Source organism: Tasmannia lanceolata, unplaced genomic scaffold, assembly GCF_043159265.1.
Source record: "Tasmannia lanceolata isolate RefF3 unplaced genomic scaffold, GAP_Taslan_0.1 ptg000048l, whole genome shotgun sequence".
Lineage (NCBI taxonomy): Eukaryota > Viridiplantae > Streptophyta > Magnoliopsida > Canellales > Winteraceae > Tasmannia > Tasmannia lanceolata.
Genome location: NW_027518725.1, coordinates 1933974 through 1949189, shown reverse-complemented (window position 1 = coordinate 1949189; position 15216 = coordinate 1933974). Strand labels below are relative to the sequence as shown.

Below are 15216 nucleotides of genomic sequence, written 5' to 3'. Positions count from 1 at the left end.
CTAGTTAGAGATAAGCAAAAAGCTTCTGCTAACAACTAACGCCTACCACTTTGATCGTCTGATATTACTTCCTCAGAAGATGCTTCACTGTCAATGACAATCAAGTCATTTGGAAAAGTGTGTTAGCCAGGCTTATGGTTTTACAACAAAGCTAGGCATGGGTTATAATGTCAAAGCATCATCTATTTTTAACCACTCAAACTTCTGCAATGGGTACACCATCTAAACACAAAAATCACCCTACAAAAGAAAGAAAGAAAGAAAGAAACAAAATAAAATAATTAGCTAAAATCTTCAGTAAAATTTATATAGCTGGAGATCAGTTAATCCTAATTGGTTGGTTGCCTTGAGTAGATTGATAAATCAGGGGGAAATGCATTCCTATGAACAAACCATAATGATATTATTTCACTCAAGATTTTCAAAAGAAAAATTTGTTAGAGAGATTTTTTTTCTCCAAAAATGAGTAGAAGAAAGGAAGTAGACGAGAGATGAAAACAAACCCATTTCAGTTTGGGTCGACAGGGAGATTTGCTTCCAAGTGATTGCAGTAAATCATTCCTTGATAGCATGGGAAGTATAGATGCCATATTCTCTTTGTATTTTATGTATATAGTATAAGCTCCTGATAATCTTTGTATTTTAAGTTGTTATAACGCCTCAAATTGGTTCGCTTATGTGGGACCCAAACATTTAAACGAACGGGAGGAGTTATAACCACTTAAGCGCACTAAAAAAAATGGTGCGCCAACATACTCCCCATATATATATATATATATATATATATATATATATATATATATATATATATATATATATATATATATGAGAAAACGGTTCCTACACATATGTGTAGAGAGTTCTCTACACACTAGCCTAAAATACAGTGGGGGCCCACATTGTTTGGGTGATCCAAGCCATCCATTTTAAAGGCCCTCACATAGATAGGGTGTCTACAAAAAATCAGATCCATAGGATCATCCCAACCCTACGATTTGTGGAGGTAAAATGGATGTCTTTAAACCTTCACAAATTAGTCCATCTTTTGCCTCCACAGTTCGAATGGTTAGGATGATCCTATGGATCTGATTTTTTGTGGACACCCTATCTATGTAAGGGCCTTAAAAATGAATGGTTTGGATCACCCAAATAATGTGGCCCCCACTGTATTTTAAGCTAGTGTGTAGATAACTTATCTACACATATGTGTAGGAACCGTTTTCTCATACATATATATATATATATATATATATATATATATATATATATATATATATATGGGGAATATGTTGGCGCACTAAATATGGGGAAACGTTTTCTGAGTGATACCTCAGATAAGTTATCTGAACAAGAGCTCAAAAAATCATGTGGGCCCACATTGTTTGGATGATCCAAAGCATTCATTTGATAGGCCCTTACATAGATAGGGTGTGCCCAAAAAATTAGCTCCATAGGATCATCCTAACCCTTCGATTTTTGGAGGTTAAAAATGGACAGATTTGTGGAGGTTTATACCCATCTACTTTGACCTCCACAAATCGAAGGGTTAGGATAATCCTGTGGACCAGATTTTTTGTGCACACTCTATCTATTTTTGGACTATCCAAATGAGTGCTTTGGATCATCCAAACAAAGTGGGCCCATATGTTTTTTTGAGCTCTTGCTCAGATAACTTATCTGAGGTATCGTGCAGAAAACATTTCCCATATATATATATATATAGGGGACAGATAAACCCACTACCATATTTTGATAAGAGCAATATTCACTATGCAGTTCTTTAATTATTATTTTCAACGCTGTTACAATACTGACAAAGTCATTAGAAACAATATAAAAACACTTAATCAAAGCAATTACAACTATATAAACCGAAAGAAACAAACAAAAGGCTTACATTTAGAGTAAAAACCATATAGATCATAGGTGTGCAATGGACTAAAACCAAATAGACGAAACTTGTAAGCCCCAAGAAATTCACAGAGCATAGAACTATAAAAAGACATGATGTACTGCCAAAGGATGAACAACAACTGCAAATATGGATTGTCATGAACGAAAGGAGCATATATGAATTGTCATACGAAAATAGAGAGAGAGAGAGAGAGAGAGAGAGAGAGATTGCCACACCTATGTTTCTCTGCCATCTTCGACTCTTAATCCATGCTGCAAGTCTAGGCCGATGTTTACGGTGGAGAAAAGGGGAGAAGGTGGAGGAGCTGTCCAGCTGACTTCGTCGAGATGGGAATGAGAGGCAAAAATCCAGGGATCTAGGTATGGGTAGATTGATGGAGAAAAGCGCGGGTATTTTTTTCGCGAGAGATATGGAGAAGGTTTAAGGATCTGATAGTATGGAATTTACTTACGATGATAAGTAGGGCTGCAACTCGGGTCGGGTGGGTCGGGTTTTGGAGAACCCAACCCTACCCGAGAAATATCTCGGATCGGGTCGGGTCGGGTTTTTTTTCGGAAAACCCACGATTCCCAAACCCGGCCCTACCCATGATAAATCTCGGGTCGGTTCGGGTCGGGTCGGGTTTTTTCACGTTGACGCAAATTTTTAAGGAAAATTCTTGTTTGGCAAGGCAACTCAACTCATAGAAGCAGAAATTACACTCACATTACACTTGAATCAAACAATGATGTAATTACACTCACATCACACTTGAATCAAACAATGCTGTAATCAAACAATGTTGTAATTACAATCAAACAATGCTGAATCAAACACTTGAATCAACTCAACTCATAGAAGTAGAAATTACACTCACATACAATAACAGTGGGTGCGTGGGTTTTCACTTTTAACTTTGGGATAATTACATTTACACCCCCTCTAGTTTCTGACACATCCACTTCCACCCCTATAGTTTAAAACGTGACAAATACACCCCTGTAGTTTCAATTTGTTTAAAGGTTTGCCCCCTCAGCTGAAGGTTCGTCCATAGATTGAAGGGTTAGGATGATCCGATGGAGCTGATTTTTTGGGCACACCATATCTATATCAGGACCCATCAAATGAACGCTTTGGATCATCCAAATAATGTGGGCCCCTACCCGAATCCAAACACTACCAAAAAATCATCCAAATAATGTGGGCTCACATTGTTTGGATGATCCAAAGCGTTCATTTGATGGGTCCTGACATAGATAGGGTGTGCCCAAAAAATCAGCTCCATCGGATCATCCTAACCCTTCAATCTATGAACGAACCTTCAGCTGAGGGGGCCTACCTTAAACAAATTGAAACTACAAGGGTGTATTTGTCACGTTTTAAACTATAGGAGTGGAAGTGGATGTGTCAGAAACTAGAGGGCGTGTAAATGTAATTATCCCTTTAACTTTTAACTAACAATAGAAAAAAAATGCACATACTATAACTTATGTAACTCGGGTCGGGCCCCTTCAAACCCGGCTCGACCCGAGATTCATGCGGGCTTTTGAATGTTGAACCCGGCTCGACCCGAAACCCATGAAACCTGAACCCGACCCAGGCTATTTTCGGGTCGGGTCGATGCGGGTCGGGTAAAACCCGGCTCGAGTTGCAGCCCTAATGATAAGCACTGGAAATTGTGTTAAAATAAATCGAAAAGGTGAAGAGACGTGTCTTTTGAATATTTGGAAAGAGTTTTAACGTACTGGAAAGTCGAACAGTTGAAATGATTCGTATTTCTAATTGCCACCTAGGATTTTAATTGCCATGTAGACGCGAGGGTGGGAGGGGAGGGCTCCCACGTCAGCGGTGAACAGTAAACCTCCCTTCCTCTTTATTTTATATACTAGTAAAATCGCACGGGCTGGCAAAGAACTGTACGGACCACGTTATAGGTTGATCCAAACCGTCCATGTGATGGAACACAACATAAATAGGTTGTGCCCCAAAAATCATTTCCATAGGCTGATCCTAGCCCTCCAATCTATAGATGTTTCCATAATTCCTCTTAAATCGGATGGTTAAAATCACCATATAGATTTTTTATTAAAAAACCATAAAAGAGGGGGGTAAGATTGAAATTATATGGCTTTAATGGGTGCCTTTGTTAAAAGCATAAAGGAGGGGTAGGATTGAAAATATGTGAGTTGAATAGGTGCATTTGTTAAAAAAAGTAAAAAAAAATCATTTCCATAGGCTGATCCTAGCCCTCCAATCTATAGATATTTCCATAATTCCTCTTAAATCGAATGGTTAAGATCACCCTATAGATTTTTTATTAAAAAACCATAAAGGAGGAGGGTAAGATTGAAATTATATGGCTTTAATGGGTGCCTTTGTTAAAAGCATAAAGGAAGTGTAGGATTGAAAATAAGTGAGTTGAATGGGTTCATTTGTTAAAAAAAGTCAAAAAAAGTGATGTGTAATTCTCATATAATTTTCAAAAAAATTAAAAAATTCTCTTCTTTTCCTCCAAGCTTATAGTAGTAGATAGATGCGCTTGTTTGGCAAACCCAAAAGATCACAACTTACAGCACCTCGAGCAAGTTTCGGGAGATCAATCTAACACTAGTAGACACTGTTAAATTTTCTATCGTAGAGCCCCTTGTCAAATGCACTTTGAATGAAAATTCATCAATATCTGTTAAAGTATAAATGAATAAATAACGCCTTCTCAGCAAATGCTTGGGTTCATACCTCCTCGATAGCAAAAATCCACATGCAATGGCCAAATCCAACAGAGGGGCAACATGTGCCACGTGTAGGCCAACCTAAAGAAAGAGGGGCCACACGTGAGGGTGAGTTAAAGTATAAACGCATAAATAGCGCCTTCTCCAACGGCTTAAGCTTTTGGAGTAACTAGTTGTTTTACAATATTTTCAAAACTCTCCAAAACTCTCCAAATCCTCTTGGAACTACTAAATACTAATCTAAGTCCCAATACATCTTCTAATTAATGGCCCTAGGTCTCATACAATGGGGAAGAGTATGTTAAGGTCCATTCATGGAATATAAAACAAGAATATAATGAATTCTCATTAGAGAAGACAGCAACCCCTTCTTCTATCTTTCTCTTTTTCTCTCTCCTCTCTCTTTTCTCTCTCCCCTTGGGTAGCCAAACAACGAACACACCTAAGCCTCTTGACGTTTTGCTGCACCCCTATTTCACGTTTTAGAGAGTTTTATACCATAGGGTTTCTATAAAACCCACTTTCCAAATCCATGTTTGCCTTCCTACCGAGTGGCGGGAAATAAGGCAACTTTCCCAGCAATTTCAAAAAAGCACTGCGATGGAGCTTTGATGATCAACACGGTCAGACTAGTTTGAAAATGGAACTACCTCAATCATTGACGACAACATATAAAATATTAACGAATCGCAAAATGAAGAGAATACGAAATTGAGAGAGAACGAAAAGGACTTTCGGAAGGCGCGCAAGATCTGATTTTTCACCAACTAGCCAGCGCTCATCTCGAACTTTGAGGACAAGGTTGATTACAAGAGGGGTGGAATATTTTGTGCCTAGTTGAGCCCACTTAGGTAGAATAAATTAGTTAATATTTTGTGAGGATAAGAGTCTTAGAGATATGTGTTATCTAGATCGGCTTGGGTAGGAGTTTTAGGTTAAGTGGCAAGTGTGTTTTTATTTATAAATACAATTTAACCGGTCCATTGGAAATAAATGAAGAAAATTGTTTCCAAAAGTGTGTTTTTGAGCACAAAGAGGATTGTGGATCAAGAGGCTGATCTTCCACCGAAGAAGATCAATTTTGTTACTAACCAAATTAGGTTTGTAACGAGATGATGCGAAGTGGCTGATAAGTAAAGAAAATAAAAACTCTATTTTGATTACAGTTTTTCTTTTCCTTGCATTTCAGCCACTTCTCACACTCCCCTATCTCACGCCCTCTCAATTCTCTCCCTCTAGCAACCTCCTCGCCTCTCTCCCACCACTTGATAAACCAAAATTTTCATGGCTGCCAAACATGGATTGGTTTGGGTTCAGATTGATCAAAATTGGATCTTATTGAATTTCTCTGTCCTGTCCAAACGTTGTCCCATCTAAAGGATCTGATGGGTCCGTTGACAATACTACCCATGAGAGTTGTTATATATAGAGTGCAACTCGGGTTGGGCTGAGGCTAACCCGAACCCGATGTTAGAATCAGTTTTTCTTTTTCCTATTCTGCTAGTTCAGATTGTCTTCTTTGTTTAGGTTATTGCCATATTAGGGTTTTCTTATTTTCCTTTTCACATTCTACTGATTTATGTTTCTTTATTTTGCTTACCCTAATTTCTATATAATGTAGATGACTATTCATCAAGGAATAATCAAATTAAGTGCAGTTTGCATATTGGAGGTCGAGTTTCCTCGAATTAACTCATTATTTTCCCCTTTTCTATTATCTTCTTCTTTATTTTCTCTTCTAATAGAACGATGTTCTATCAACTTGGTATCAGAGCACTTTCCTGGCCCATGATGCTGACTCGCCATCATAAAGAGTTTTCTAGCATCACTGACCTTCAAATCTATTCCATGGCGGATGCCTTGAAAGCTGAAATCAGAGAAGAACTCAATGCAATTTATCAGGTACGGTTCAACAACATTGAGACACAGTTGCAAAAGATCATAGATCTTCTTCTACAAACACGAGCGTCACCTGGTGTGAAGTTAGGAGAGCCTCTAAGTGAAGAGTTCAGCGAGATCGCTGTCGAGAAGGCTTATACAATAAAAAAGAAAAGACGAAACAGAAAAAAGAGAGAAAGAAATCAGATTGAAGAAAAAGCCACAAAAGAAAGGGGTTAATGATTATTAGCGTTCTCGAGTCCAACAACGTCGACGCCAAAAAATTTGTTATGCCTCTCAACCTTTCCAACGCAATAGAAAAGATCCTCACCTGAAACCATCCGTGAATAAATCTAAAAAAATACATCAAAGAAGCTTTGATGAACGGCATAATAGGATTAGTTTGCAATTGGAGTGGCCTCAACATAAATCTAAAAAAATACATCAAAGAAGCTTTGATGAACGGCATGGTAGGATTAGTTTGCAATTGGAGTGGCCTCAACTCTTGATGATAACAGGCAAAATCGTGACTAATTACAAGACAAAGAAAAGGCAAGGAGGAGGGAGAAAGATTAAAAAAAGGAGAAGAGAGAAGAAATTTGAAAAGTCTTGCACAAGATCAATCTCCAACCTTGGGACAAGGTTGAAATTAAGGGCGGGGGAATGTTAGAATTAGTTTTTCTTTTTCCTATTCTGTTAATTTAGATTGTCTTTTTTATTTAGGTTATTGCCATATTTAGGGTTTCCTTATTTTCCTTTTCACATTCTACTGATTTATGTTTCTTCATTTTGCTTTCCCTAATTTCTATATAATGTAGATGTCGTATGGCTATTCAGCAAAGAATAATCAAATTAAGTGGAGTTTGCATAAGGGAGGTCGATTTTCCTCGAATTAACTCATTGGAGGCCCGTGTTTCCTTGAATTAACTCATTATGTTCCCCTTTTCTATCATCTTCTTCTTTATTTTCTCTTCTGATAGAACGGTGTTCTGTCACCCGACCCGTGAAACCATTTACTCAATCCGTACCCGACGAGTTCCAACCGGATGAGGTTCAACTCGACTCAACCGAGAAACCCTTTTTCCATCCCTAACCCGACCTGAGTTCCAACCCGAGTTTTTAAGCTTACTAAAAACTTAAAAAAAAAAAAAATGTCGAGTTTCACTCGGGTTGGGTTGCAAACCCTTAACCCGATCCCGATCCCGATCCGAACACAACCTGGGTAAGAAAAACCCAACCCGAACCCGGCCTGAAAGACACCCAACCCAACCAGACTTTAGGCCGACCCGAGTTGAAACCCTAACTTAGTGGTCCGATCCTAGCTGGAAATGGAAATACAAATTATGATGACAACACGCTATTTTAGTAATCTGGAAATTTCCTTCTATGATTTCCTCTCAATGACAAGTGGCATATAATTGGGGCATTATTTTCATCGAATCACTGAGACTTCTAAACATTTCACGGCCAAAGTAGAGGAAATCCCATAGAAATAGGGTAAGATAAAATTCACCGAGCTGGCGAATAAACGCATTAAAACCAAAGAAACGCCATGCTCTTCCTCTTGTTGCTCATAATAGTCAGCTAAAGCACCTGAATCAGTAGTCCTCTTCTATCTCTATCCATATACACGTGGCCATATAGAGTAATCCAGACCGTCCATCAGATCGATCGACTATCTTAAAGCGATCGGATTGTTGTAAACCACCATAATAATTCAGTCAATGCCTGTTTCAATTCTCATTGATTGCGTGTAAGCCGTTGATCCGACAATTAAGATTGTATGATCATTGATGAACTTTTATATGGGTGTCTGCGCGTTGTTGTGTGTAATCAAGGCGCCTCCCTTCATATTTGATCCAATGACAGTCGATTTTACGCAACTAAACGATGAGATTCTGCGGAGCAACTCGGAGTCATTTCTCCATAATCTTATCCATCTCTTTCTGCCGGATTACATCGGCTAGAATGAAAAGCCTTGCCGAACACGCCTGTACACTCTCTAAAACTCTGACTCACCCTCCTCTTAATTACTCTATCAATGGGAGGTTGCGACTTCTTCTATTTAAGATTAACGGATCGAAGCGACTTACAACCTTAAAATAGATCATTTTCCTAACGGTCCTCGGAAAAAATTAGTGCTTTAAATTGACTTCTTTCCCTCGATCACCGGACTCGATCCCACCGATCGGGAAGATCCAAAGAACCCATTATTTATGCTCACTAGAATAGACCCACATTAATCATGAAAGATCAATGGCGGGGCGCAATAGATAAACGGTTCAGATTACTTATATCATAGATCACCACCAATTAAGGTCCTCCTTCGGACTACAGAAAGGAAGACATAGATAGAAGGAATGACAAAGTCCCTCTCTCTCTCTCTCTCTCAAATAACATAAACCCTAGGGCTAAGGGGCCTCCACCTCCACAGAGTGACACGTGACACAAGCCCAGAGCACACACTGAATCTCCAATATAAAAGAACCCTTCTTCTAAGCAGGACGCTCCCAAATCCCAAATACATCCCACCCCCACCATGATATTTGCCCCCTCAAATCTACATCCAGCGCCCCCCTCTTCCTCTAAAAATGGATGTTCAAAGGCTGATAACGGAGCAGAGAACCCAACAAAGCAACCACTTCTTTATAGAAGATGAACTCGAGGCGGCCCAAATCCTCCTTCAAATCAATCATCTCATTATCAAACCAAAACCCATTCCAATCCTTCGTTGGGGACTGAAAAGAAAACGATCAGTTCTCAATGAAACCCAACCCCCTTGTCTTCCTCTTTCGCCCCCTCTTCCTTTAATTTCGGAAAAAACCCAAATCCCCATTGAAGGAACAAGTCCTTCGAGTCCTCTTTCTCTCTCCAAAAGCGACACAGATTCAAAATCTAAACACTCTTCTCGAACGAGTGCTCTGAAAAAGAAGGTAAAAACCCATTTTTTTCTCGTCTTCATTCACTGACTTTTTTTTTTAGAATTTTCATTTTTGAGTTTTTTCTTTAGGGTTTTTAGCATCTGGGTTTGATCTGGTTTTTTTGTTTCTATGCGTATATTTCTTGAATTTGATAGTTTAAGGTTTTTCCTCTGTTTTTTATTAGCTTGCTTTTCCTTCATTGTTTTTTCTATTTTCATCTCTCCATTTTTGGGTTTTCTTCTTTTTGGCTTTTAGCATCTGGGTTTGATCAGGTTTCTGATTTTGATAGTTTAGGGGTTTCCTCTGTTTTTATTAGGGTTTCTGGTTTTGCAGACTCATAAGCAGTTGAAGGACTTAGAAGACAAGTTATGCTCCCAGCAAGAACAGCTAAAACATGTGGGTTTTTTTTTTTTTTTTTTTCTTTCTAATTATGCAATTCTTTTTATTTATTTTTTTCTATTTTTCTTTATTTATCACTAAGTTGATTTTCTCTTTTTGAGTGCTATTGATTTAGGAAGTATCAAAGGTGAGAGAATATTATGAAAAGGTGAAATCTGAGAATTCCATGCTGAAAGCAACGTTAGAGGTATATTTCTCTCATCAAAATCCCTTTTTTTTTTGCCCTTTCCTTTTCTGGGTTTTTCTTATTTATTTCTTAACTTTTTATTTTTGGGCAGTTGGGTCTTTTTCAATCCAGACACCTACCTGATTTGAATCCCAAACAAAGATTAGAAAAACCAACACAAGAACCCTCCCCTGTTTTTGAAGAAAAGCATAATCCTCTCACAATTCATCCAATCAACTGTTCCAATCCCAAACAAAGTTCAGATCTTTCTCAAGAACTAGAACTCACACTAGAACTCTCCCCTGTTATTGAAGAACAGCATAATGCTCTCACAATTCATCAACCACCAAGGCCCACCATCATCAATCAGGCGGAAAATTCGGAACCTTTATTACAATCAAGAGTTGGATTAAGGTTGGAGAATTGCTTTAGCCCTAATGGTATTCCTGATCTGAACTTTTCCGCGGATTTTCAAGTGGCCATGGCGGCTAGAGCAAGGAGGAAGAGAAGAATTGAGATCAACAGGGTGAAGAATTGTTTGGCCCTCAGAGGGCCACGTTTGAGATAAATAAATGAGTAGTTTTTTGGAGGTTTTTCAATTTCAAAGTTTCTCAATTGTATCATAGTGAACAAATTTCTTGCATTGATTGACATTGTTATGTGTTTTAAGGTCTTTTCTCTGTTCTCTCAAATCTGTTCTCTGTTTCCTTCCCAATTTTACCATAATTCTAAGTTAAATTTTCTGAACTTTTGATGAGATTGATTGAGATGAATAGGAGTCTGATTCCGTGGTCCTCTATGGAAGTTATAGCTCGCCAATATAGTTTGTTTTTCTTGTTTGGGATTTCCCAAGGGTCACGACTTTTGGGAAAAAGACAAGGGTATTTATGTCTTAAAAGGAGGGTTATAAATTTAATGTTTAACACGTGATGCAAAAGAGAGTGCTGTTAGGAGTCCATTGTGAAACGGGTGTACCTCCACCTTCTTATCAGTTCCCACTAATTAAGTAAGTTTTAGAGGCCAATGTGATATTAAGTGTGTTTTTCGGGGCTGAGTTTTGCACTCTTTACCAGATTTTGTCTTATTCATTTCATTCATCTGAGGTGGCTCTTCTCTCCCTCGAAAGTCAGCGGGGAAATGGCTTTCCATGTAATTGCGTTTTAATTTAATAAGTTCCTAAGTTTGGTCATTTTCACAATGAATATTCTGTTTTAAAATGCCCACCAGAAAAGGGCATTGGTTTGGGTCTACCTCTGTAGACTGTGGACAGACTAACTCATTGGGATCAACAGGGGTCCAACCACATTGCATTACAAGAATCATCTGGATTTGAATTGGGGAGAAAGGAAAGAAAAATTCTTTTTAGGATGGTGAACCAGATACCTCTGAAATTATTTAGGATCATGGCCCAAACTTAGCCACAAAATCCAATGGTGCATTCTATATCTGAATAGAGGGTGCCAATGTGTTAAAACAAACCTCATATTTTCATTTATTTATGTCTGGTTATGAGGGTATTTTGGTAACACTATAGACACCCTATTCAAAACCTCAAAACAACATTTCATTCTTACGCTTTTAGTTCCTTCCCACTTCTTTCTTCACTTGGCCATGACAACATAAGTAGGACATAGGACACTTCGTTGGACAGTCCAATTTGAAATGGATCATAATACAATTTGGGCTCTAATAGAAATTCATAATCTCTTATATCTAATTACTCAGAGATCGCGAATCAATACTATTCCGATGATAATTTATACTCTCTTGTTTCTAATACTTAATATAAAAATCCAGCGGTATAACTTATCAGGGTCTCTTCTTAAGTTATTTAATATGCAATTCCTCAATAGATCGGAGGGTTGGGATCATCCTGTAGAAATGATTTTTTGGGCACAACGTATTTATGTTGTAGAGGGCGAGCCTTGACGCAAAGATAAGGTCGCTCTGTTGTGACCTGGTGGTCATGGGTTCGAATCACGGAAACATCCTCTCTGCAAAGCAGGAGTAAGGCTACGTACATCTAGCCCTCCCCAAACCCCGCATGGACGGTTTCAATCATCCTATGATGTGGTCTGTACAGTACTTTTTGAAAAATGGGGTACTACACCATATAAAATCTCCATTTAAGTGAACATCAATAATGTTAAGAAGTGCATACTGTATATAGGTAAATAGGAAACGTTCTTCAGTGGAATCGGTTGTGGTGGTTGTGGTGGTCATAGTAACCATAGACTCTTGCATGGCGATGTTAGCAGCATCAATTGCAGATTCAGGTACGAAGAAATATTTTTTCTAGTGGTGGTAGTAGGTGGTTGCCGGAGGTATAATAAAACTTGATGCACCCAAAATGAGCGTAGACAAGAACAAATAGATGGAGGAGGAAGTGTCACTGAGGGTAAAGGGCATGAGTGATGGACAACACTTATTTGATAATTAATAGTTTTTGCTACTTAATATAAATTGTGGTCACCGTTAAAATTAATTATTAGAGCCCCAAATGACTTTTAAAAAGGATCAGATTGATAAGGAATCTGAATGGATTTGAAATCTCAGCCTGCGATTTCCTCTGACACAAATGTCAGGTCGGTAGCCTAGATCTCAGGCTGCGATTTCAAATCGCAACCTGTAATTTGGAAACTGAAATCGCAATCTGCAAGGGCTAATTTTACTATACTATAAAAAAAAGTGGTCATTTTGATTTCCCAAATTGATTCTTGGCTTCCGAGAGTGATTCTCAGTTCCTGAGAAGCAGTTTCTTGCTCCAAAAGTTAGTTTTTAGTTCAGTGCTGTGTAAGAACAGCTTTTTGGTGGTGCCACAAAAGGTGGGTGCCGTGTGAAGACGGGTTTTGGTTTATTTTTGTAAAATTCGTTTTAAGGAAATATTTTCGTTTTGAAGACCAGAGAGAGATCAAGAGAAACAATAGAGAAGCTCTTAGACTCATCATAGGACTCGTCCTCGCGCCAACCTATCATTAGCATGATCTTGACAAAATGGGGTGTCTACGGAAATGTATTGCTAATCAAATATACCTGAGAGAGCATCTTTCACTGGCTGCTTTCCTAGAGCATCAGAAATAAACTCAATATTCAAGCATAACACCATGTAGCTAGGCGTGGCAATGAGATGGGCAGCATAGTTTGTTGCCTTGTAGATGTGATTAATATCTGACGTAAGAGCATCCTCTGGCCATTTTACGTCAGCCTCCATGTCTCCCTAGTGTAGGTTTTATTTTGGTTTCACCAGTATTAGTAATGTCGTATCATGTTTGTACTTTCTTATTCATCATATGACTTTAGTTGTCATTTACTAGGAGTAGTTAAGCCATTTCTTATTATAATGGGCTAGTATATAAAGCCTCATGATCTCTCATTTTAGACTCCTTGATGATTAGAAAATTGGAGAGAATTTCTCTCTTGTATCTTCTTTGTAAGCCCATATAATACATTATTTTTCAAAAAGGATTGTACGGACCACACCGTAGGATGATTGAAACGGTCCATTTGGTAGTCCACAACGTAAATAGGTTGTGCCTAAAAATAATTTCCATAGGATGATCCTAGCCCTCCAATCTAGAGGAACTGTATATTATCGAAGCCTCTATAGATTAGAGGGTTGGGATCATACTATGGAAATGATTTTTGAGCCAGTACCAATTTAGATAGTGTCCCATCAAATGGACGGTTTGGATCATCAAATGGTGTGGACCGTATAGGACGTTTTGAAAAATAATGGACTGTACGGGCTTGCACCATATAAAATTTCCATATTGTAGTGTAGTGGTGCCCTTATCTTACCACTCATGTTTTTATAGGTGGGGCCCACTATTTTACTCCAATGCAACATGGGAAGGAATGATATCAGCACAACCATGTTTTAATAATTGAAAGAAGCACCTTGTCTTTTCGTTTTTATGACGGCTCGTAAGAGCTTTTTAGTTCTAAAATACTAAAACACAAGATGAGTTAGTGTATAACAAATCATGGTTGTGCTGATATCATTTACCTTTCCCTTTATAGCCACTTATTCTGGCAGGATTTTCAAATAACCATCCGTGTTGAGTTTGATTATGCCCCTATCCGGACTAGTCCAAGGCTCTGTTCATTAAGGCCATTACATGATGTTATGTTGTGTGATCCAAATCAACTGTCCAGATCAATCAAAGTCTGGACCCACTCTGCTATTGTGGGTCCGCTACATTGTATAACAGTAAGGTGAAGCCGGATGATACTTGTATTCCTTTCTTTGGAGGTTTTATATGATGGGTGGGCGTGAAGTCAAGTATTTTGTAGAAAGTTTAGTGTGGCTCACTGTTCATTTGATGTGCGATAGGAGCACTGGCTTATTTATGTTGTGGCACATCAAATGAACGGTTTGGATCACCCTAAGAAGTGGGCCCACTGTACTTTATAGTTTAAATACTCGGCTATTTTTTCCGATTAAACAGATTTTCCCAACACCAAACAAAAGGCTAATGATATTAGCACTGCCATGTTTTTATAATTGCACCATCTCATCTTGTCTTTTATTATTTAAACAGCTGTCAAAGACCAATTCAGTTTCCAAAAAATAGGTTGCAACTTGGTTCAGGTGGGACATGTTTTCCAAAACCATACCCAACTCTAGAAATTTTCTTCGGTTAGGTTGGGTTTAATATTTTATGGCTCTGTTCACTTCTTTTCCCTGGTGCTGTTTTCCCCGGAAAACATCCTTTTTTTTCCCCTCACAAGACAAAATTTCTGTGTTCACTTCTTTTCTGGGGAAAAATATTATCAGATGTGGAATTTCTTATTTAAAAACTAAAAATGATGTGGAAATTGATTTTTTCCCTGTTACTCGAGATTTGGTTTCCGATTAAATATATCGGAAAGTGGTTTTCCAAGGAAAACGAAACCTTGTCCTTGACAGTTTCCCTGGATTCTTTTCCTTCTGCCGTGTCACCTGGAAAGGAAAGGAAAACGAAATCCTTTCATTTTCTTTCCGGGGAAAAGAAGTGAACAGAGCCTATGGGAAAACCAGAGATTCGTAAACCCGACCCTACCCAAGATAGTTTCTTGGGTTGGGTTTTTATTTTTAGCATAGGATAGTGACTAATTTTTAAAAAAAAAATTGTAGAAAACAACACATTTTGACACAAGAAATCTCTAAATTTATGTTGAGAAAACGGTTCCTACACATATGTGTAGAGAGTTCTCTACACACTAGCTTAAAATACAGTGGGAGCCCAT

General features: G+C 38.3%; 1 protein-coding gene across 1 annotated transcript; it reads left to right on the top strand.

Moving 5' to 3' along the window:
- The first annotated feature begins 8897 nt into the window (after positions 1-8897).
- Positions 8898-10679, top strand: LOC143864276 (uncharacterized). Its single transcript, XM_077375188.1, has 4 exons — positions 8898-9434; positions 9756-9818; positions 9937-10008; positions 10100-10679. Exons 1-4 carry the CDS (start codon positions 9093-9095, stop codon positions 10553-10555), a joined length of 933 nt encoding a protein of 310 aa, XP_077231303.1. The 5' UTR covers positions 8898-9092; the 3' UTR covers positions 10556-10679.
- Positions 10680-15216: the final 4537 nt, after the last annotated feature.

What these genes read in the sequence shown, in the direction of transcription:
- LOC143864276 (XM_077375188.1), top strand. Translation starts at nt 9,093, where the DNA reads ATGGATGTTCAAAGGCTGATAACGGAGCAGAGAACCCAACAAAGCAAC. An exon ending in CGAGTGCTCTGAAAAAGAAG is followed by an intron (nt 9,435 to 9,755) that starts GTAAAAACCCAT and finishes CTGGTTTTGCAG; the next exon opens with ACTCATAAGCAGTTGAAGGA. An exon ending in TGCTGAAAGCAACGTTAGAG is followed by an intron (nt 10,009 to 10,099) that starts GTATATTTCTCT and finishes ATTTTTGGGCAG; the next exon opens with TTGGGTCTTTTTCAATCCAG.